The following is a 25,188-nucleotide window of genomic DNA, read 5'->3' as shown; positions in this document are numbered from 1 at the left end:
AAAATTAATTTCCTGATATGGAGGATTTTTTGGGGGGGAGGTCAGAGTGAGACAAGAGTAGATACCACTTTCTTGGAGACCCTCCATTTGTATTGTGCTTTCCCCCATCTCTTCATTCTCAGCCCCCATTTGATTCTCTTACTCAAAATTTACAGCTTTTCTCTCATGCTGTGTCTTCAAATGGCCAACCTGTGGAGGAGCCGATGGAGATAATGATTAGAGTAACGGATCAGAATGACAACCGTCCTCAGTTTATACAGGAGGTGTTCAAAGGGTCTGTGATGGAAGGAGCTCATCCAGGTATTTTTTTTTAATAAGACAAATTCTAAATGAATCAACAACAGTCTAAATGTAATAAAAGAAAAAACACATAAAGGAGATTGTTATATCCTTTACCCTTGGAGAGGGGATAAGTTATTCATCCATGATTTAAAGACTTGATATGTTTGATTATAGAAAGAGTTGATGTACAACAACAAAGAAGACATTTAAATCAAAAGGAAAGAAACAAAGTAGGGGAAAAAACTTTGCTTGAAATGTTTTTGACAAGCCTCATCTGAAATTCATAGGACACTTTATAAAAATAAGAACCATTCTTTAATAGCAAAGGAACACTTCCATAAATGGAATATATTAGGAAAAATAAATAAAAGTTACATTAAAAAATATTAAGAAGTCAACAGCCATGTGGGAAAAAATTCCCTCTAATTTCTAGTAACCAGAGAATGCAAATTAAAACAACCTGAGGGTCATCAAATTGACAATGATAAAATGATAGTTCAATGCCAGTATGACTAGTAAAGCAGGCATGCCGTGCCACTGTGTGATGAAGGGAATTAGTTTAGTGTCCCAATCACTGGGGAATGGACAAGTAAATTAGAATATGAACATTACAGGATGTTACTATACCCTAAGAGTCAAAGTTAGGAATAATTGAAGGAAATTATGGGCATACATGAAATGATGGTGTAAAGAAAGCAGAGCCAAAAGAACTGTGTAATTAGAAACAACAACAATAATTCCATGTTAAACACGGGGAAGGTCAAGATACCATGAAAATAAGGTAGGTGCTATTGACTTAAAATCTATATCTGTATCACATGGATTGAGTTTTGCTTTTTTTGTCCAGACCTGCGATAGGAGCTACATATAGAAACTCCCTCATCTTATGCCAATGTGTAACTTACAAATTAGTTGGGAGTGAGAGCTTAAGTGACTTTCCCATGGTCACAAAAATATCAAAAACACTCGAGCTCACATCTTTATATAGAACATCCCTTCCCCACTGGGGGATGCTAACTACTATATCATGTTGCCTTCCTTTGGGGTAGGATGACAATCAGTGAGTAAAACTTTGATGAATATGACTATTTAATCGATCAGTGCCTCCAAGTAACTAATAAGTCGCTGATCTACCCTGGAGAAGGAAGTTTCTACAATGGAGCTTCCTACACAGATGAAATTACTGAGTATAGTTTTTAAAAATAGTCCTTGCCCTCAAGAAGCTTAGGTTTATCTCCAAACAATTAATGGTTTAAAAAAAAAAGGCAAGCAAAGCTTCACACATGTTCCTGCTTCTCTTGAATCTTATTCATTCTGAGAGTTGAGGCCCAAACCTTCTATGAAAGGAAAGCTAATTCTTGTCCATTGCATCTCTTAAAATTCAGAAGTTAGTTAACAAAACATTCAGATAAAATTTAAAATGACCCTATAGGCCCTTAATCATTTTTTGCAATTAGTTTTTTAAATTTATTTCATACAAAAATTATACAATTCAAATTTATACAAATTTAATTTATACAAAAGTCTGTTACTCATTTCCTTTTGTAGGAATTAGAAAACAGGGCACCTAATCACATTCTCAAGCTCTTATTTTTCTGCCTCTACTTAAGAATATCATTGATGGGGGTGAATGTTGCCCAGGATGTCTTATTCTGTCCTGAATAGTACCTGTGCCTTAAACTCTTCTCTCCTTTCCAATTTCCAGGTACCTCAGTGATGCAGGTGTCAGCCACTGATAAGGATGATGATATAAATACCTACAATGCTTTGATCGCTTATTCTATTCTCAGCCAGGAGCCCAAAGCACCCCATGATAATATGTTCACCATCAACCGGGCAAATGGAATCATCAGCGTGGTCACACCTGGCCTAGACAGAGAGGTGTGGTGTGGTGTGTGTGTGTGTGTGTGTGTGTGTTGTCACAGCCAGCAATGTTCCTCAAAGCTATCTCTAAGCCTAAAGTGATAGGCAAATGACCCTCTCTCTCCTGAAGTTCTCAGGTGTGTGTGACTTAAGCTTGGAGAGGAGGAGGAGGGTTATTGGTTTTAGGGCAGACCATGATTTGGAAAAGAAGTTTCCTTGGCTTCCATGAGCACAGGGCTCATCACCATTCATCCGGGTGACTGGATACACGTGTCATAGATACTGTTTTTCTGGGCTGGGAACAACCTTAATCATTCTTTATCAGACTTCAGCAATCACAAAACCCATAGATGGCCTGTTTTCCTGCTCTTCTCCCTAGGTCTGCCTCCCCATTATTTATGATTTGTATGACTTATTAAAATCCAGTGAGATAAATCTGATTTTTCAGGGCATTATTAAGAATTTGATTGTTGAGGGCCAGATGTCAATGGACCCAGATCCCTGGGGCCAATTGGAATCCCTGTTGAGCCCTATTATGAGTTTCTTTATTGATGGTCTGAGTAAGTATCCAATAATTTGCTTATTAAGAAGAGTGATTTGGGGGCAACTAGGTGGCGAGGTGGATAGAGATCTGTCCCTGGAGTCAGGAGGACCTGAGTTCAAATCCGGCCTCAGACACATAACACTCACTAGTTGTATGACTCTGGGCAAGTCATTTAACTCTAATTGCCTCATCCCCCCCCAAAAAAAAATTTTAAAAGAGTGATTTGGCCCTTACTTTGCTGGTTTTGTGCGGGCTTCTCAGCTTAATAATTAGAAGGAAGGGGAACATGAATGTCTTCACTGACCATGAAAGGGTTTCAAAAAAATTTGGTATGCTGTGAGTAACGCTGTAAGTTCGTCCTGATTATTGTGTGTTTGTTTTGCAGAGCAACCCAGAGTATACACTGATTGTCCAAGCTGCTGACTTGGATGGGGAAGGTCTAAGCACCACAGCCACAGCAATGATCACGGTCACGGACACAAATGACAACGCTCCAATCTTCAACCCAACTACGGTAATCCTGGTGCTGCTGATGGCTGTAGTTTGTGATATTCCCAATAGCTTTGTATGTAAATGCCAACACAGCTCAGCAAGGTTACAGACTCACTGACTGAAACTGAAGAAGGGACTCGTGGGTGCATGTGTGTGTATGTGCGTATGTATGGGTGTGCATACGTATTTTCCAATATAGTCACGTTGAAGGTGGTTTGGATTTGTTCCATTTGGCCTCAAGAAACTGGGACAGATGGATGGAAGTTTACAGAGGCAATTTTGAGCTAGTATAAGGAAGAATTTGCTAATAATTAGAGCTGTCTCAAAATGGAAGCCATAGGTGAATGACCACTTGTTGGAGTCCCAGATTAGAACTGGAAATGACCTTAGATATAGTCTAGCGCTTTCGTTTGGCAGATAAAACAGCTGAGGGCTGGAGAGGTCCATTCAACTTGTCCAAGGTCCTGTGAGTAATAAAGCGATTGAGTAGGGCTTCGAACCTTGTTCAGTTATTCTACATTGTAAAGAGGATTCATGTTGCAGGTGGATTTTAGACTTGATAACGTCCTGGCTCCTGCAAACTTGACTCTGTGGCTATATGGGAGTGTCAGAAGTAGCCTCAAAGTTTGTGGAAGCATTAACATTTATGGATGGTTTATTTCTTGTATAGAAATCTGGATCCATTTAGGCAGCTTTCGTATTATCTCTGTGAAGATTGCACTCAGATTTGATAGCACCATGAGACCTTCAAGCTCTCGTGGTATTCAGCCTCAGTAGGTCATCATTGACCTGGTTCTCTCCTTTGCTTTGCAGTATGTAGGCGAAGTGTTGGAGAACGAAGTGGATGCAGTCATTACAAAGTTAAAAGTGACTGATGCAGACGTTCCTAATACTTCAGCATGGACAGCGGTCTATTCTGTCCTAAATGATGAACAGGGTCTCTTCGCTGTTATCACTAACCCAGAAACCAATGAAGGGATTTTGAAAACAGCCAAGGTTTGTGTGTGGTATGGGGAGATGGGCAGACACCATAGAAAGTGGCCATGAGTTGTCCTGTAACCTGGGCAGCAGATTTGGTGAGAGTGGGTTTGGGTCAAGGTCATCGTTGTCATTGTTGTTATTTTTATTTTTTTTTCCAACAAAAAGGTGATCTTACCATTTCTCCACCCACTCCTTTCTTTTTCAGGGTTTGGATTTTGAGACCAAGCAGCAATACATCCTTCATGTGACAGTAGTGAACGAGGTTCCATTTGTTGTCAGCCTCCCTACGTCTACAGCCACAGTCACTGTGGATGTCTTGGATGTGAATGAAGCCGGTCTTTATGCCACCAGTTATGAGAGTGGAGATACCAGAGGATTTCGGGTTGGGTGAAAGAATTACATCCTACACCGCTCAGGATCCCGACAAGTTTCTGTCACAGAAGATAACGTAAGAGTGAAAGATGATACACACATATGCACACCTGTGTCTATGTTTGTGAGAGCCAAATTATTTTGCCTGTAAATAGATTCAATTTTTATAAAATGGAAGAGCACTAGAATTAAAACATTTTAAAAAACTAGCTACTAGTTAGTCCTGACTCAATCATTAGCTGTGAGCAAATTAGTTAACCTCTGAGCCTCAATTTTTCCATCTGCAAAATGGAAATGATATTTACTTACACTAGAAATTCTTAACTTTCTTTGTTGTTGTTGTTATGGACTCCTTTGGCATTCTGGTGTAAAACCTGTGAATCTCATCTCAGAATAATGTTGTTAAATGTCTGAAATAAAATATGTAAGATTACAATGGAAACAAATTATATTGGAATAAGTAATTTTTTTTTCCATCCAAGTTCATGGACCCCCAGAAATCTATCCAAGGTGGTCCATTTATCTCAGGTTAAGAATCCTTGATCTAGGTTCTTACAAGGATATAATGAAATAATGTATATAAAGGTCTTAGTAGTGCAGAAAGCACTACGTGGCGGGGGGGCAGGAATGCTGTTGTTTTTTAGTTGTATCCAACTCTTCATGACCCCATTTGGGGTTTTCTTGGCAAAGATACTGGAGTGGTTTTCCATTTCCTTCTCCATGTCATTTAATAGATAAAGAAACTGAGGCAAACAGGGTTAAATTACATGCCCAGGGTCATGCAGCTAGTAAGTGTCTGAGGCCAAACACTTCTCATTAAGAGGAGTCTTCCTGATTGCCCCACCTAGCTGTCCTACTCTATGATTAAGAGAAAAGCTCTATTAGCCCAGAAGTGTCCCATCAAGGCTGCCCATTAGACTAGGTAACAGGCTGAGGGCTTTACCTTATCTAAGTCATCTTGACATTTACTGCCCATCTGGGCTCCGAAGCTAGAAAACCATTTGGAGAGATATAACTTTTAAGTCAGATGTGGCACAAGTAATCTGAGAGACACCAATTTTGAGTTGGTTGGATAAAAGTTGAGTGCAAAATTCACTAAAATGGTTAAAAAGTTTTCATTTTTTTAATGTGAATTTTTTTAAAGGCCACCCATTGTTTGACCTGAGTAAATAACATTGGGATGTAGTTTTTGTTGTATGTTATTAGATGGTGTTTCTTTTGCAGCAGTTCAGATAGGTTGAAGTCAGTATATTTTTGCCCGGGTTACCCACCTTCTCTCTCCCACCTCCTTCTGCCCCCAATGAGAAAGAAAAATAAAAACTCTGATAAAAACATGTATAGTCACACAAAATAAATTCCTGCATTGGCTACATGCCACTCCCTAACCCCCACCCCAGCCCCCCAAAAATGGCAGCTCTAGAGTCCATTGCCTCCATCAGGAGAGGGGGTAGCATGCTTCATAGTGGGGACTCCATCTTATAGAAACTAGTTCTGGCATGAGATCTATAGGCCCTGAAGGTTTTTGTTCTCTGTCTCCATAGATGGAGATTACCTTCTGTTCTCCATTACTTAGACTTACAAGGCCAACTTGATAGAAATCGGCCCTTCTTTGGTATGGTGACGTTCTCTGTCCATTTGCCCACTGTAGGAATATGGACATGAAAAAGTCAGGCAGTATGATGTAGTAAATGGAGAGCTTGCCTTGAATGAAATTATAGGTTGAGTTTTTGTTTTTTTAAGAGTAAATAAGCCTAGACACTGTCTTATTTTTGAACTATTTTGGTTTCTTTGCTATCTTATAAGTATCAACAAGAGTTCACTGGAGATGTATTTGAATGGACTCATGTAAAGACGGGCTCAATGATGTATACATTCCTTACCATCCTTCCAGGTATCGGATTTGGAGGGATCCAGCCAACTGGCTGGACGTCAATCCCGAGTCGGGGGTCATTTCTACTCGAGACAATCTGGACAGAGAAAACTTTGAGCACGTGAAGAACAGTACCTACACAGCCCTCATTGTGGCCGTGGATGATGGTAGGGATGTTACACTTGCATTGTTTTCTGCTCTTCTCTTACCTTCTAGTTCTTCTGCCTCCAAAGGCATCAACCAGGTAGCCTTGGGTTTGGGGTTTTGTTTGTGTTTTGAAAGGAGGAGATGGTTCAGACTTCAATGGGAACATAGTATGTTGTATAGTTTGTTTCCAATTTTTTTTTTACCGTTTTGAAAATTATCATCATATCTAGGTGAATATTTCAACATAAAAGGCATTTAAAAAGAGGATATTTGTATATATGTATATGAACGAGATGAAGAACTTCTGTGTAGTTTGGGTGTTCTGTTTTTAAGTATATATTGAATTTAACGTGATAATAACAAAAGTTACTTTTACTTTCTTTTATGTATTTTAATATTCTTATCTATATCACTACCCATTGATTTCCCTTTCCCCCCTTTGCCCCTTGTAAATATGGTCAAGCATGCAAATGGCCATATCTGAAAATATATGCCTTTACTCTGTACCTCTAGTCCATTATCTCTCTGCCAAGAGGCAAGAGGCATATTTCATTGTCAGTCTTCTGAGATCATGATTTAGTGGCTACATTGCTCAAAGTTCTGAGGTCCTTCTAGATTGTTCTCCTCTACCTCCTTGGGGTGGTCATGTAGATTGCTGTCTTGGTTCTGTTCATTTAATTCTGTATAGCTTCATACTGATCTTCACAGATATCCTGAATTGGTCATACTTAGGTTTTTTTTTTTAAATAATGTGATTATATTCCATTACAATAACATGTTTTCCATACATGTCATCTGACATGCAGTCACTTAGCATTCTTGACAAAATTCCTTCACATATAGTGTGAGACTGATTCTAAAATCTTATCTCAGACCATGGAAATATTGCTTCCTTAATTAAAGGAGCTGAATAAAATCAATATTGAGGGCATGGTTACCATTTAATTTTTTAGAGTGGGGGAATGGTGATTACAGGTGAGCATGGTTTATTGTGGGAGGGTGGGTATGTTAGGAAGATAGGTACTGGGGTCTTAGGAGATTAGAGGGTGTTGAGAGCCAGATAAGAAAAAAGAAAGTAAGAAGGATCTGTCATAGGTTATTGAATGAGGGAGTGCCATTTCTGCTCTTAACTTCTTCCAGCTAAGATCTCTTTCTTGCTCCTTTCCGTAGGTTCTCCTGCAGCCACCGGCACGGGAACCCTTCAGCTGTTTCTCTTGGACATAAATGATAATGGCCCAGTACCCGAACCTCGAAACTTTGACATTTGCCAGAGGAATCCAGAGCCTCAGATTATAAATATTGTCGATCCAGACCTTCCGCCAAACACTTCCCCCTTCATGGCAGAATTAACACACGGAGCTAGTGTTAACTGGACGATTGAGTATAATGATAATGGTAGGTATCCGTGTCCGAGGCTCTTTGCAAGCTGAGGATTGGAAGGACATGGCTTCTTCAATTTTCTGTCTACAGTAGTCAGTAATAGTCAATTAACATTTATTAAGTGCCTCTTATGTGCCAGATACTGTGTGCAGCACTGGGGGTACAGATACAAAAAAGGAAAGATAGTTCCTGTCCTCAGGCTGCTTACAGTCTAATGGAGGAAGATCACAAACAGGGAAGTTGAAGTGCTGGACCATGGTGGAGATTTCAGAGAAGTCACATCAGCAACTTTGCTTGATTTCCATTTGGACTTAACTTTTTTTTTTCTTTTTTTAAGTGACTTGCCCAGGGTCACACAGCTAGTAAGTGTCAAGTGTCTGAGGTGGGATTTGAACTCACGTCTTCCTCATTTAAAGGCCGGAGCTCTATCTGTTGCGCTACCTAGCTGCCCCTTGGTTTCCATTTGGGAATATCATGCCTCATCCTGGATAAGAGGATCACCTGAAATCTCATCACTATGCAGATTGACTTAAGTTTTTGTGGTTAATTCTCCATTTTCCGTCAGCACCTTATGTCCTCTGATACCCCAGTCCCACTTTTCACCTTCCTTTTGTGTGTTATGTTCCCCCATTAGATTGTAAGCTCCTTGAAAGCAGAGATTCTTTTTCTTATTTGTGTCCCAGCACTTAGCACAGTGCCTGGCATATAGAGCACAGTAGGTGTTTAACAAACATTTATTGAATTGAAAATAATATAGCCAGGGAGGAAATGAGGAGCCCTCTCCTGGGGAGTTCATGCATGCTCCACCCTCCCATCAGAGAGATAGAAGGTAATGATGAGAGTCCCAAGGTTGATGAGATTTTCCCCACAAGGAGATATGGTGGGAAAGGCAGTCAGAAATCCCCAAGTAGTGTGGCCAGGTGAGAAATGAGATGTTCAGAGCTGAGCATCCTCCTTAAATGGAGGTTTTGGAATTCATGGCTCCACCCCTCTATCATTGTGCCCAGTGGAGTGCTGGGGTAACCATGCTAGATGAAATTAATTCTGATTCTCATAGGTGTTCCCTCTCCCCTTTAATCTAATCTAAATTGACCATATATGTATGTATGTTTTATTGATACCTTTTGTTTATAAGTGCCCCCATATGTTTACATACTTGCCTTCCCTTGTAAAACCAACATAGGAGCCACATTTTTCAACATGTGCACTATTCTGCCCCCATGATATTTTCCCTCTTCTCCCTATATCCCCCCATTCTCCATGGAAAAGAGGGAAGCATGTTTCCTCATCTTTCCTTTGGGACCAAATAGGTTATTATAATTAATGTTGGACTTTGTTTTAGTGGGTTTGTTAAATCATTTACATTATAATCAGGTTTAAATTAAAATGTCAGGTTCCTGGTTTTGCTTACTGCACTCTGTATTTGTTCATACAAGTCTTTCCTCATTCATTCATTTGTTCATACATTCATTTATTTATTTATTTAGTGGGGCGATAGGGTGAAGTGACTTGCCCAGGGTCACACAGCTAAGTGTCAAGTGTCTGAGGCCACATTTGAACTCAGGTCTTCCTGAATCCAGGGCCAGTGCTCTATCCACTGCACTACCCAGCTGCTCTTTCATTAGATTTACATGTTATAGTTTATTCGGCTGCTTCCCAATTAATGGCTATCTCCTATTTTTCTTGCTTGTCCACTACAAACGGGCAGAAGTGTTGCTTTGAATATTTTGGTTTACATGGGACCTCTCTGTCATTTAAAATCTCTGTGTCTAGAGGGTCTGACTGGTTTTATGACTTGTCTCACCTGCAAATTGATTTCTAGAAGGGTTGGATCATTTTATGGAGTCAAACTGGAAAGCATTCCACAGCATTCCAGGTCCAACACTGTTCCATAACAAGCCAAAACCAGGTTTTCATGGTCATAGAATCATAGAGCTGAAAGGGACATTGAAGGTCTTGTGGGCCAGTCTTAATCTGAAGCAGGAGCCTTCTACTCGTTAAGAAATTCCTCTTTGAGCCCCTGGGACTGCCTTTCAGTGGCTTTCACTTCATCCATTAGCCCAGTTTATACTCCCCAGAGCAAATTAGTGTCTACTACTACACCTATGTCATTTGAATTTGACGTTGAGAGTGGATTCTTTCAGCCATGCTCTGCTACCCCTCCCCAACAGTGTAATATAATGCAGGATTGGTCTCTGTCTTTGGAGCTCAAAGGAGCAGAGATGGGAGAAAGTGTTCTTCATGATCCCAATTATGTCACCACCCCAATGTTGGTCACATAGCACAAGTAGGTAGCTTGTTTATGAATAGGAAGAACTCTGCTAAAACTAGAAATTGGACTCTGGTGGCAAGCAGTTACTTTTCTTTGTCGATTTGTTCAACTGTAAAATGAAGAGGTTGGATTATTTATCTAAGTTCTAGGGTCCCTCCCATTTCTAAAACTTTATGGATCTACAATTACTTCTCTTGGTATTCTGTTGTATTCCACTGAAATATGGTTAGCTCCTTTCATATTTTACTCTAGAACAAAGATTCTTAACCTGTGTGCACTGAACCCCTATGGAGTATAGATTTCAGGGAGTCTATGAATTTGTTTTTTATTTTGGGAACTATATTTCTTATGCTTTCTTAACAGCAAGAGAATCTCTGACATTGAGGCCAAAGAAAGAATTAGAACTTGGAGAATACAAGATAAATCTCAAGCTGACAGACAACCAGAATAAAGACCAAGTGACCACCTTGGAGGTGTACGTGTGTGACTGTGAAGGTGCTGTGTCCAAGTGCGTGAAGTCGGGTATAATTGCACAGACTAGCATGGATGTACCGGCTATCCTGGGAATACTAGGAGGAATCCTTGCACTGCTGAGTAAGTGACTAATTAATAGATGCCATCTTCTGGGAGTCTTGGACTACATTGGCTCATCTCCTACAGATGGGGGAGGGTTAAGTCAAGTAAACAAGTACTTTGTGTGTGCCAGGCACCGTGCTAAAAGCAAACCTCTCCTTTCCAGCAGCTGATAGTGTAATGTAGGAAGACATGTAAAATGGAGATGAAATTTGTTAAGAACCTTCTTTCCTCATCAGTTTGTTTCATCTCAAAGCCAGTCTTCATGCAGCTGTCACATAACCTTTGCTAAGGGATGACCGTGGCGTTGACCTTCCCAAAAATGTTCAGTGACTCCAGATTACTTCCAGGAGAAAGTACAGGCACTAGTCCAGATCCATCCTACCTTTCCAGTCTTCCCTCATCACTTCCTTAAGCCTTTTTGTGGAGGGGGCAGGGGGTTAGGCGATGGGATTAAGTGACTCACCCAGGGTCACACAGCTAGTAAGTGTTATGTGTCTGAGGCCGGATTTGAACTCAGGTCCTCCTGAATCCAGGGCTGGTGCTCTATCCAAGTGCCACCTAGCCGCCCCCATTCAGCCTATCTTACAGCCAGACTTGTCCACTACCTATTCCCTGAATTCGACATGCTCATTTCCTCTGTTCCCATGCCTGAAACATATTCCCCTCTCATCTCCATGTTTTAGAATCCTCTTTTCTCAGGTCTCAGATCAGGTTCCTGATTTCCCTGATTCTCTACCCTTTAGCTGAAAGTTTCCTTCCTCTTAAATTTCCCTAGGGCTTCCTCTTCAGATTGTCCTCATGATACTCTCCCTAGAGAATATCCTTTATTCATGGTTGTGTACAGGTCCTGTTCTTTCCACCCAGTCCACACCCCCATTATATAGAATGTTGACTCCTAAGGGGCAGGGATCATGCCATTGGTTAGGTTCCTTCCAGTAATTAGCACAGTGCATTGCACACATATACTAAGCATTTAATAGACATCTTAAATTGCATGTGGATAGGAGGGGAAAACGGATTTGGGGAGTAGATAGGTTGAAACCAAGTTATATTGAAATTGAGGTTTAAATTTGGAAATAAGAGATTATTAACAAGTATTTTGTGGTTGAACAATCATGAGAAGTGATTGTTTGCCACTACAATGTGTTTCTGCTACTTTGACCACTGCTGGTCTGCCCAGTACCCTGGACCCTGTGTGTTAAGGTGTGTTCAGATACCCACTCTCCTATGTTGTCCTGCTTCTCCTGGGTCTGTGGATATCAGATCCCCACTAGGCGCCCCAATACATGCAGACTTCATCATCTTTCCTCATCCTGTGATAAACCCTGCACCCTCTGGAAGCAGGAGAGGGCTGGGATTAGCAGCTTCAGGATCTGGAGATGCCATTTCTAAGTCAAAAAAGGGGCCTTTAGAGCAGTTCTTGAGGGGCTGTGCCATGGGAATGACAGGAAATCCCGATGGTGGCCAAGCACGCCATGTTGTATTTTTATTGCCACAGCACTTGGTTCAGTCTTTCGGTGCACATTTATTAAGTACCCACCAGGTCTCAGATACTGTGCTGGGTGCTCTAGGGATACAAATAGGAAGAGCTCTCTAGGGGTTATCAGTCTGGCAGTGGGAACGATAAGTACAATATGCTGAAGTTTGAACACTAGTGATTTAGTCAGTCCTGTGTCCCAGGTGCTTTCCTCCCATGAAGCAAATCCCAGGCTCTCTATAGAGGACTGGCTGGTCCTTGAAAGAGTGGCCAGAAACCTCATTCTACTATAGAATAACAACAGAGAACATTCACATTGCACTGTTAGGTGCTTTATATGCATCATTTAATTTTATCTTCATTTGACAGCTAAGGAAACTGAGGCTGACAGGTTAAGCAATTTTATTTTTTCCAATTACACGTAAACATAGTTTTCAACGTCCATTTTTTATAAGATTTTGAGTTCCAAATTTTTCTCCCTCCCCAAGACAGCAGCAACCTGATATGGGTTATACACGTGCAATCATGTTAAACATATTTCTACATTAGTGGAACCTATGTTTTGATAGTTCTACCCAGTGTGCCACACAACATCCAGTCTTGAGGTGAGCTTTTCCAAATCCAGTAACCTATCCCTAGTCTGTCACTACTTCCTGACTTGGTAGGCCCAAGAGGAGCTTACATTTGACTCAGGATCCCCGTCACACCCAGATGATACACTGGACTAGGGATTTAAAGTTATGTGTGTAGTAAGACACATTTCTTTGGTCAGAAATAAGGTTAGAAATAAACTCAACTTTGCCACCTCTCCTCTTACGAATTTAGCATAGGTTTTGGGGATATAATTGTATTTATTTAACGTGTCCTTCATGTTTGATAGGGATAAGAGATCCTTATTAATGTCCTCTGTGGTTTATTTACGGTGAAAAATAACTGAACAGGGGACATTTGGTGTTGAGATAAAAAAATCAAATGTGTAGCGTAATGACATTCCTTAGTTTCACATTTGTCTGAGCATCCCTAACTATTCTCACGTACGGCCCAGTCAGATGGGCCTGGACCAGATTCTAATCGGTTTGTTTGGTTTTTTTTTTTTTTTGACATTTCATTATGCTTCAGCGCGCTTTGTGGTCCTTCTCATTATCCCATTTCTCATCACTTAGTTTTATTGCTGCTCCTGCTCCTCTTCATCCGAAGAAGGCCAGCGGTGAAAGAGCCTTTACTGCCTCCTGATGATGACACCCGGGACAACGTCTATTATTATGATGAAGAGGGAGGTGGAGAAGAAGATCAGGTCGGTTTCAGCAGCCCCTGGAAAAAAGTTCAAAGTTATGTGTCTCTACTAGACCTTAATTAAATAAGAAGCCTCATTGGGCTTTTATTTGTTCGGTTGAATCTGATTTTATTAGGTAGGCCAAACTCAAGCCCAGATCCTTTTGCTGCTTTGCTAGAAATTACCTACTCAATCCACAATCTCTGAGTATACTTTACCTCTATATTCTTAGAAATTTGTCTAGTTCTAATATGGAGAGGAGAGTTGACATTTATATATACCTTAAAGGCTTTTATAGCACATTATCACATTTAGCCACCAATACCTCTCTCAAATAGGTAGTGGAGTCCCATTTGACAGATAAGGCAATTGAGGCTCACACAGCTAGTATATGTGAGAAGCAAGATTTAAATTTTGGGCTCTACTGACATAAAGCCCAAGATTCTTTCCATCTCATGATGCTGCCTCTTTAGATAGGTGTGCACAAACATTTAACAGTAAGTCAGCACCAATCATCTGTTATTTATATACGTCTTAAGGCATAAAAAGTTAATTATGATAATGAGTTGCTATAGCACTTAAGTTGGTATGCCCTTTTATTTCCTGCTAAAAACTTCGCCAGAATAGTCCATGATCTATAATCATAATATAAGGAATATAATATATATTACATAGTATTACATAATACTATATCTTACATATATAATATGAATATAAGTTTACCTTTGACATATTTGGTTCCTTTTGGGACATTCCCTTGCTTATAATTTGGGTTTTTTTTTCATTTGTTTGTTTTCCACTTTCTTCTGTAAAGGACTTTGACTTGAGTCAGTTGCATCGGGGCCTGGATGCTCGACCAGAAGTGATTCGTAACGACGTGGCACCAACACTCATGAGTGTCCCCCAGTATCGCCCTCGCCCAGCAAATCCAGATGAAATTGGCAATTTCATTGATGAGGTAAGAGAACAGATTCAAGAACAGAAGTGTAATTCGTGTTTAAACTTAGTGATTGTCCTTACAACAAAGGGAAGGAAGGACCAACCCCCCAAGTTGTCTTCTCTCCTCCTTTCCGTGGTTTCTTCTCTCTATGTAGGACCTCAGAGTTACTTCATTTTAATGGGGATTTACTGAACTTCAGATCAGCCTTAGAGAATCCAGAAAGTCTGCATGGCAAGAATAAGAGCTTAAATTAGAAGCATCAGAATATTCATTCACCAAAAACTGGTCAACAGCAAAGGGCTAATGGGGAAATACCTGGGGAACCTTGGCCTATGCCTTTTAGGGTTTTTATCAGTGTCTTGGCTGAAGGCCCAGATGGTTCTACCTGTACCAAACTAAGATGTTGTGTGACAGTCATGATTCAGAGACATCTTGAGAGTCGAGAAGGATGGTGAAACTTATTAGTGTCTGTACTTGGGTTTGAAAAGATGAACCCAAATGAGATGGGGGAAGATACGGCTAGACAACAGGACCCAAAGGAATTCGAGCTGGGAAGATCTTCTAGTGCAGGGAATCCATGAACTTGGATGGAAAAAAATCTGACATCTTTATTTTCACTAACCTTTGGTTGCCTTTGTAATCCTCTGCATTTTATGTTATGCATCTAAAAGCATTATTCTGAGAAGGCTTCACCAGACTGACACAAGAAGAATTAAAAACTCCTGCTCTTTTTTTTTTTTTAAAGTAATCAGGGTTAAGTGACTTGAACTCAGGTCCTCCTTACTCCAGAACCATCATTCTATCCACTGTACCACCTAGCTGTCCTAAGAAGAACTGCTCTTAACCTAGGCCCTTCATTTTACAAATGAGGAAATCCGAGCCTCAAGGGTTATATGTCTACATGTATGTACAGATAGCTGGGATTTTCTGCAGTGACTCAGAACTCATTACTTAACATCTATCACAGAAGTATACTGATGTCTACACCCATAGTCCCCCATTTTTGCTAAAAAGGGAGGGCAGTATAGAGGTATCTAGAATACTTTTTAAGGATGACCGTCTCTTCCCTCTCTTAGAAACCAGCAAGAGGGCACAGCAGCCGTGGAAGACAGGTGCTTTATAGGGAGCTGTGCAGTGCACTGGGCCAGGAGTCAGGAAGACCTGAGTTCAAACCCAGCTTCAGACACTTACTAGCTTTGTGTGACCCTGGGCAAGTCACTTAACCTCTATCTGCCTCAGTTTCCTCAACTATAGAATGGAGGTGATAAATAGCACTTACCTCCCAGTTCTAAGGGCCAAATGAGGCAATATTTGTAAAGCACTTATAAGCATAGTCTGTTGCACACAGTTGGTGCTTAATAAATGCCTTTTCCCTTTCTTTTTAGCTGTTTGGAAGGACAAGTGGGAGGTTGTTTAATGCTTTTTGTTATTATTGGTTATGTATATTAGGGCTCCTTCTGTGCACATGCCGCAAGAACCACGGGGGGATGAAATAACCCAACTGCCATAGCAGGTTAAGCCTCCGCGCTAATCATGAGCTTGAGGTTTCTTTGACTACAAGATCTGTTCTCCCTTTCTCCTAGAACCTGAAGGCGGCTGACAGCGACCCCACAGCACCCCCTTATGACTCCCTGTTGGTGTTTGACTATGAAGGCAGTGGCTCCGAGGCGGCTTCCCTGAGCTCCCTCAACTCGTCTGGCTCAGACGAAGACCAGGATTACGATTACCTGAACGAATGGGGCAATCGCTTTAAAAAGCTGGCTGACATGTATGGTGGAGGGGAGGATGATTAAGGGCAGAGCCTGGGGCTCAGAGTCAAGAAACAGTCTCCAGGGGTTGTCATCCCCAGGCACCAGGGGAAAGAGGCAGGAGTGCTATCTGTGCCTTGCTCAACTGTGTAACACAAATAGGAATTATTGCTAATTTACAAAGTTAGTTTTCTATTGTAAGGCTAGTATCAGTTCTCTCTTCCTACTCTCACTCCTCACCTTTAATTTCTCGAGAGACACAAGTAAAGGTTTCAGCAAGTAAAGGAAATCTGTTTCAAGGGCAATTTTTCCAGTCTGAGAGCTGCCATGTTGGGCACTTCTTTGGGGCTCTGCCTAAATTGATAATGAAAATAGATGGCAGCTGACCCCCCCCACTCTCTCACCTGTGCACCCCCTTTTTAAATGTATGTAATTTTTTTGGTTTGTTTTTATTTTTACTTTTACTTTGGTTCTAAATCGATTCCTTCCCTCTCCTATCATTGCATCTTTCCAGGCAGGAGCTCTCAGAAGCACATACCTTACTTGCCCATGTACTTATGGGCAAGACTGGCCGCAGCCATTTTATAAACTTGACGACATCATGGTGTTTAGAAGTTTTCCTTTATCACCAGTTCATTATGTACAAGTATGTCTCAAGTTTGTGAAGGGACACTAGTCATGTAAGGGTCATTATTATTGTTGGGATTCTTTTGGAGAGATGTCACAGAACGAGAAACTAACAGGAAATAGGGATGTGTTGGGTTTTTTTTTTCCGTGTCTCATAATTAATAGAATGAAATAGTGATGCACCAGCCAGGGAGGTGTTGATGGTGCAGTCTCTAAAGACTGGAGATGGTAGGTTAGAGTGGAAGCAATAGCCAGAAGCATCGGAGAAGGAAGCTTTAACACGTCCTTGGAGAAGAGGATTCCATCCAGGAGGAGTGCTGCAGTTAAACATTGGTCTCAGAGGTTCTAGGTTCTCCTCAGATTTCCCAAGTACCCATTCTGGGTCAGGTCTCCTGCATGCACTAGCAGACAGATAACAAGAAAAACTCAGGAAGTTAGCAAGCAGTCATCTTTCCTGGAGATAGACTAAATTGGCTGAAGGGCTTCTCCCCCTTTCATCAGATGAACAGGTAAGGTGCCGAACAGAGGAGCTTAGGCCAGATGTGGGGAACCTGCAGCCTCAAGGCCACACGTGGCCGTCTAGGTCCTCAAGTGCAGCCTTTTGACTGAATCCAAACTTCACAGAACAAATCCCCTTCATAAAAAGACTTGTTCTGTGGAACGTGGTTCCCCGCCCCTGGCTTAGACTAATTGCCATGCACCAAGGAAACGTTTTTTCAGAATGGCCATCAAGGGTTTTTGGTGCTTCCTGTCTGCAACACCCCTGAAATGTCTTCTGTCTTTTGCAGTCAGTCTGTGATGATTTAGCACTGTTCCTAGAATGTATCTGTTCAGGTCCTTTTAAATTTTGTACCGTGTGGGTATGGAAGACAGCTGTGATCCATGTCGACAAGAATTAAACCCTTGAAAATGCATTTTTATAAATTTTATTAAATAATTTTGTTAAACCGTTGTCAGACTGCTATCTTATTCGAGTAGGCACCACTCCTGACCCTGGCTAGATGGTGAATCCAAGGCTCAGTTATCCCTATGATTTAAAAAGTTCTATGTCCAACGTGATTTTTTTTTAATTGATACATTTTGTTTTCCCACAGCAACAACAACAATAATAGCTAGTGTTGATAACAGTGCATTAAGGCTAACGAAGCACTTTACAATGATCTCACTGCAACCCTATGAAGTGGGTATTATCATTACTCCCATTTCACAGATGAGGAAACTGAGGCTGAGAGAGATTAAGTGACTTGTCCAAGATTGTACAGCTAGTAAGTGTAAGAAGTAGAATTTGAATCCAGGTCCTGTACTCTAACCAATTGGGTGTTTCCCAACAAATAAGGGACTAACCCCTCACAGACTACATTTTTACACATATACATGTATACAGCTAGGTGGAGCAGTAGATAGAGTGCTAGGCCTAGAGTCAGGGGGACTTGAGTTCAAATTTGTCCTGAGATACTTACTAGCTGTGAGACCCTGAGAAAGTCACTTCACCCTGTTGCCTCAATTTCCTCATCTATAAAATGAACTGGAGAAGGAAATGGAAAACTATTCCAGTATCTTTGCCAAGAAAACCCCAAATCGGTCACAGAGAGTTTGACACATTGAAAGGACTTAACAGTAACAGCATATACACATGTATGCATATGTATTCATCACCTATAGGTATTATATACTTATATCCGCCCCCCCATGCTTGATATCTGTGAGCCTTAGGCCATTTAACAACTCTCTTGGGCCCCAGTTTTTTCATCTGGGGTTAGACTTGATGCCCCCTGAGACAACACTGAACCAGCAGGGGCCACAGTGGAGTAGAGTGACACTCCCCCTTCCTGGTTGAATTTATCACGGTACCAGAACTGGAAGTAAAGTGGGGGATTGCTCAAGGACATGAGCATGATATAGGTTGGCCAGGTGAGAAGATGGCCCTGGAGATAGGGAATGAAATGGGGATTGGCTGGGGCTTTTCTGAAATGCATTGTTCATATGGGTTCTTTTCATCTTTCTTTGATCACTTTGGAGGACAGACCTAATAGTTGTGTCACTGGGTTAAAGAGCATATACATACGATTTAATGGCTTTTTGGACATAGTTCCAAATTGTTTCCATTATGGCTAGACATGGGTGGACAACTCCACTAACAGTGTATTAACATACCATACCCCTCCCCCAAATCTCTCTAGCATTTGTCATTTTCCTTTTTTGTCAATTTTGCCAATCTGATGGATATAAGGTGGTACCTCAGATTTGCATTTATTTGCATTTCTCTACCACAGTGCCTGGCACATAGTAGGTGCTTAATAATATTGACTATTGACTAATTGTCAGTCATTTAGAGCACTTTTTCATATGGCTATTGATAGTTTCAATTTTTTCCTCTGAAAACTGCAAGCAATACTCATCTTTAATGTTTCCAAGGCAGTGGCCTATGTCTCACTGCTATGTAGTAGCAAATAAGATGTTAGTATTGAAAAGACCGGCTTTTGTTTTCATGGGAAGCTTGCAGTCAGTAAAGTGGCTTTCCAGTTTCCTGAAAGTAATCCAGCCTCCTCTATTCCTCCTCTAACATTCAGGACCCAGCTCAATGTCCGTTTGTACAGTCTAGCTCAGGCATACATACTATTGGGATATCCATCCAAATGCATGAAATCTGGGCAACTGACATTCTTCATCCACTTGGTCTTTCCTTCCTCCAAAGGGCAACTTTCTCTGAGAGATTGCAGCTCTCTTCTAGGAGAAGAGAGCAATCCTTTGGGATTTAGTGTCATTAACATAATGTCATCCATAAACAAAAACATTTGGAAGACTCGTCATCCCTACCAAATACCTCCTTTCCCTGAACTCTGCTCTGGATCAGCTCCATCACGTTGGCAAGCGTGGCTCGCGCTGTTTTATGCTTCATCTGTCGTTTATTATCAGCAGCTCTTTGCACAGGGTTATTTGTGGCCTTATACCTTCCAAGGAATCTCATGATTTTGCTATATGGATGGGAGATAGCTTCCGGTGAAAGAGCCTCTTTGGCTCCTTGATCTCTTCCTTCTCTGTTGAAGCTCAGCCCTGCTCCACACCCCCCACCCTGCCACCTTTCTCCTATTGCTGATGTTCATGATTCTTTCCAGCTCAGCTTTTGAGAGCTCAGCCCTATTCCTCTCAGTCTGTTTGAGACTGTGTATTTTTCTCTCACAAGAAATCCAAGGTGGCCTTTAACTTAGTTCCTCCTGGCTCAAAGTTCACAATGGTCCCAAATTATTCTCCAGGGTGGGAGGGGTAATGCTTCTCCCTTTGAAATAGAAATTCTGAGATGCCAGTCAGGTCTCAAAACTCATACCAGTCTTTTTCTCTTTAGTACCATTTCTACGTTGTTTAGAACCACATCTTGGATTATGACATTGGCGGTTCCACCCTTCATTGTTGATGGAAAACCCAGCTTGTTAAAATGATTTTTAGAAATCCTTTCCATTTTTCTTCTGTTTGTAGCCTTTCTTCCATTTTCATATTTAGATATCCTTGGGAGGACTTTGCTGAGGTACCTGTCTTACTAAACTTTCTTTAAACTGATTTTTACCCTTTACAGTTTCTCTTTGCTTTATGAGGATAGTTCATAATTATCCATTATCCTTTTTAAGTTTTTATTAAATAAATTTATATTTTAAAATTTATACTTTGCTTTTAGTAGCTATGTCTCTCCATTTGACAAGATAGCCAGATGTTCACCTACTAACATGCTTTCTAGGTTCCTTTGATCTCTTTGTTGTGCCAATTAATTTCTTAAAGTTAAATTTTATTTCATTTTCAGTTCTGCATTCTCTCTCTTCCATTTCCCCTCCCTCCACATCCCCAGCAAGAAAGCAAAGAAATCAAAACCCCTTTTGCCAACATGTATAGCAAAATAAATTCCCTCACTGGTGCGGTAATTAATTTGCATTGGTTAAATTCCTGGATGAAATTATAGTTGGTGTTGTCACTTCTATTGTTTGTTTCTTATATCTGTTATTTCAATTGAACATCACATATTTTCCTCGTTCTGGTTTATCACTAGTTTTCACTCAGTTGGTGGTCTGACTTTACATTTGATAGCTGATTCAGGCATGATTCCCATATCAATAACAAATGTTAAAACGAGATCTATTTCATTCCTTATGATGTTATTTAGTCCTTGACACATCCCGTATTTAATACTAATTTTTTTCAGAGAAAATGTTCATGATATAGAGCCATGAAGCTCATCTACAAGTCTTGGACTCCTCATTCTTTCTTCCTGAACCATGTTTTCCCACATCCCCACATATTTCTTCTCCTCTCCTTCTCTTCACAGTACAGTCACCAAGTTGGAAAATATGCATTGATTGGATTTATAGGATCTCATCAAGTTCTCTGTAGGATTTCTCTACCACATTCTCAGCGATGAATGTTGGGGCATAAAGTTCAATTATTTTCATGGCAGTCTACTTGCACATTCTTAGCCCTAATATAGTAATACACAACGACCATGAAAATGTTGCCTGTCGAATTTTGGGGTAGGACAAACCACTTTGCCAAGTCCTTTCTTTGCCTTTCCAAGGAGTACCTGGGAGCCATCCATCCTTCCATTTAGCAGCTACTTCCTTCTTTCCTCTGCATTCTAGGATTCAGCTCTTCCAGGAACATGCCCTCTTAACTGGTCATTGGACAACAGTCTCATGTTTGATTACCAAACGCCATATTAATGTTTATTGATGCTCTGAAACTTGTGTGATTCTTAGCCGAATCTCTCTCCCCTTTCCTACCACTTTGCCACCATCACTATAAAAACAGAAGAGTTCCACCCTCAGATTGAGGGCTGCTTTTTTTTTTTTGGTTTGTTCTCATGGGTTGCTGTAGCAAGGCATGAAAGCAAAAAGATCAATCAATACTTTGAGTGCTTTGTTCCATCTTGCTTGATAATCTTTTAACAGCTATAATCATTAGGCTAAGAAATAACTGTGATTTATAGTAAGGTCATAGTCCCCGGTAAAAAGCCTATATAAGCAATAACGCTGTAGTACCAGGTTAACCTATGTTAACCCAGAGTGTGTATTAACATGTAATCGTAATGATCATCTTTATATTAAAGCATACTCCGTTACCCTAGGTTCATGATGTGATTGCATGGCCTGACCTATTGTGTAAGAGACGCTTGTGACTGGGACGGATGCAAAAGGACACTGACTTGTGCCATAATTAGCCTATTTATACTATACATGAATCAAGAGACCCATAAATAACTGAATTTTGTATCTCAAGGTCTCAGACTGTATGGGGCAGACTGTAGACCCCACCTTTGCTTCTCTTAATAAAGGTTGATTTGTTTGCCCAGAAAGGCTTCCCGGTTTCTTTTTCACAGGCAACATGCATTTATTAAGTGCTTACTATGTGTCAGGCACTATGCTAAGTGCTGAATATACAAAAACAAGCAAAAAGAAAGACAGTCCCCACTTTCAGAGAGCTCAGGTTCTAACAGATGCTGATGAGAGGGGGTGGGGTTATATTGGAGGGAAGAGATGAGGGTGTGTGTGTGTGTGTGTGTGTGTGTGTGTGTGTGTGTGTGTGTACACGTATGGGGGGTGGTGTCATGGTGTCAGAGTCTGAAAAGTCAGAAGCCAAGCCACAAGGCGAATGAAGTTTGGCCAGACTGGGTCTCTCCCCAAAATGGGGACCCTCGGAAGAGCTCACTAATGGAAGATTGCAATCTTTATGATGAGAAGGCCACAAGAGCAAATGGGTATTCCAGGGTGTGGAGACCCCAAGTGCTGAATGATGTCCTAAAGAGAGATTGCAGCCAAGGCATGGTGGCTTGGAAAGTTAGAATTGGTCTAGAAGGGCGCTCCAAAAAAATTTACCATCAGGTGGCCAGCCTCCTGGTGATGTGTCTTTTCTCTAATTAACTAGGTTGGTTCTCAGAAAACAGATTTAGTCTGTAACTAGGGCCATGCATGGCAGAACCTGGCAGAGATGCCACAGTGCAGTGGCATAATCTTTGAGAACCTAGGGTAAGCTCTGTACCCCATGAATGATTGGGGTAAATGGAAGAAAATTATTCTTCATTAAGTGATGAAGAAGAATTCCCCTCAGGAATTCTACTACCAGTAGGCAAAAGGGAAGAAATAAATATCTTGAGATGTGGGTGTGGGGGTAGGTGAGGAGCCTTATGTTCCAAAGACATGCGCTTTACAATTATTATCTCATTTGGTCCTCACAGCAACCCTGAGAGGTAGGTGCTATAATTATTCTCATTTTACATATGGGGAAACTGAGGCAAACAAGTTAAATACCTGAGGCTGCATTTGAACTCAGGTCTTCCTGGCTCAAGGCCCAGTGCCCTATTCAACGTACCACCTAGCTATCTGGCTATGTATATGTCATATCCTGCTATTAGATTGTAAACTACAAAGGGAGAAGGGACTATCTAACCCAAACTATATGCTCCCCATCTAACACAATGGGTAATTAGAATATCTTTGTTTAATTGAATTGAAAATTATAGGTGATGCCACACATTGAAGGAAGAGGCTGTTGTTTGAGACGACCTAGAGAGAGGAAAGTGGGCTGAAAGGTACTGTGATTCACAAACAGTACAGGTTCAGAACAATCTCAAGATGAACACTTGAACAAATGGTAGATCTCACAAAGTGTTCCAAAGAAGGTGAGAAAGCAGAACAAAACAAGAACCTGGAGGGACCTGGGGGCAGGGGCAGATGGGTCCTGGTGAGGACCAGATTGAGAAGATGCGCTTGGAGGCAGGGCTAAGACACTGTTTACCATCATCCGTGGGGCTGTTGGCATCTGACAACATACCCTGAGTCCACCTGACTCAGACCCCGTGAGGCTGGTAACTCCCCCCACTCCTCAATCTCTTAATTCTGCTGAAGAGGCATCTGAGAGGTGCACGTGACCTCTGTCTGCCTCAGTTTCCTCAACTACAAAATAGGGATAATAATTAGAACCTACTTCACAGAGTGATTGTGAGATCAAAGAGTTCAGCATAGTACCTAGGGTGGACATCGCAGAGCTCCTCCCAGAGCCTCCATTTAAAGAGGGTGCCCAGGGCAGCCACTTCACAATTTCCTACCGAAAGTTCATCTTCCTGCAAGATTACATTAACTCTAAAACTTAACCCCTGCACATGGGGCCCCTCCCTCCCTCTGATTGGAGAAGGTGCAGGGTGGACATTACTCTCCCACTTGGTATCAGCTTCCCCCTCCCCTGACCTTTTTCAGCGTCTTCCTAAATTAGAATGTAAGTTCCTTGAGGACAGGGACTGTCTTTTCTTTGTAAACCCAGTGCTTAGCACAGTGCCTGGCACATAACAGATGATTAATAAATGTTTCCTTCCTATTCTTTCATTTCCATTTATCTCATCTCCAGCCCACCTAAGCCTCACTCCAGCTCTGGCCTTCCCTTCCGTTCCACCCTCAGAAGGAAGCCCTGTTCCATCATGTACAAGCTTCTCTCCATTTCAGATCTTTTCCTCTTGGTCTCCTGGAATTCACAGATGTCCAGCTCCCCCAGACGCCTCCCCATTAAATATGTTTAATATAATTGTACATGTATAGCCTCTATCAGGTTGCATGCTGTCTTGGGGAAGGGGGGGGATTTAGAACTCAAAATCTTATAAAAGTGAATGTTGGAAACTAAAAATAAATAAAGGAAATTTTAAGAAAATAAAGTGAATTTTAAAAAAAAAGCCTCCTCCTTGTGGTCAAGCATAGTGGCTAGCTAGCTGCCCTTGGCTGAGACCGCCGAGACTAGAGACCCGTGCCAATTTCCGCCCTCAGCCCATATTACTGCTCTGGAGCTGTTACCTTCTCAACACAGAAAGTAGGCTCCCCAGCTGTCACCAACCTTGGCCTTTCACCCTCCTGTGGCTACTACAAGGCAAAGTGCTCCTCATGGACTAGGTGATTATAGCAATGGTTATGGGCCCAAAGTCTAAGATTCTCTCCCTTGCAGCAAGCGGGAAAGTAAACAAGGTAACCAACATCCAAATGTGAATTGGGAACGTAACACATTTTAATTTTCAGAAGGAAAGGGAATCCAAAGCAGTCAAGAATCACAGAATGATTAGAACAGAATCTGATGACTTACTGTTACTCAACTTAGTTGCAAAGCTAGTATTCAAGCCAAGCTGGGGCACAGTCTTTGCAAGGCTTCTAACCAGTCAGTTTCCGTGTCACCTCTGCTGAGCATAGTGTGATCAATCACCAAGCAGGATCGTCTCTCTAGGGGCCCCTGTCTCTGATGCCAACCCATTTCTTGTTCCAGAATGCTCGCCCTTGCATGGCTGCTGCCCTTGTCTCTGTCAGAGACCTTCCACTTTGGTATTGCCGAT

At 41.3% G+C, this 25,188-nt stretch overlaps 1 protein-coding gene across 1 annotated transcript in view; it reads left to right on the top strand.

The window, feature by feature from the left end:
• Positions 1-17,796, top strand: part of CDH1 (cadherin 1) — a 57,447-nt gene extending 39,651 nt beyond the window's left edge. Inside the window, 12 exon segments of the mRNA XM_020989093.1 lie at positions 156-300; positions 1,988-2,163; positions 3,075-3,203; positions 3,995-4,177; positions 4,368-4,492; positions 4,494-4,610; positions 6,426-6,571; positions 7,722-7,946; positions 10,567-10,797; positions 13,420-13,550; positions 14,344-14,487; positions 16,053-17,796. Coding sequence (XP_020844752.1) covers positions 156-300; positions 1,988-2,163; positions 3,075-3,203; positions 3,995-4,177; positions 4,368-4,492; positions 4,494-4,610; positions 6,426-6,571; positions 7,722-7,946; positions 10,567-10,797; positions 13,420-13,550; positions 14,344-14,487; positions 16,053-16,262 — 1,962 coding nt within the window. The 3' untranslated portion in view covers positions 16,263-17,796.
• Positions 17,797-25,188: the final 7,392 nt, after the last annotated feature.

Source organism: Phascolarctos cinereus, unplaced genomic scaffold (assembly GCF_003287225.1).
Source record: "Phascolarctos cinereus isolate Bilbo 61053 unplaced genomic scaffold, phaCin_HiC Scaffold_2;HRSCAF=192, whole genome shotgun sequence".
Taxonomy (NCBI): domain Eukaryota; kingdom Metazoa; phylum Chordata; class Mammalia; order Diprotodontia; family Phascolarctidae; genus Phascolarctos; species Phascolarctos cinereus.
Note: the sequence above shows the minus strand (reverse complement) of the source record. Positions and strands in the feature narration are given on the sequence as shown.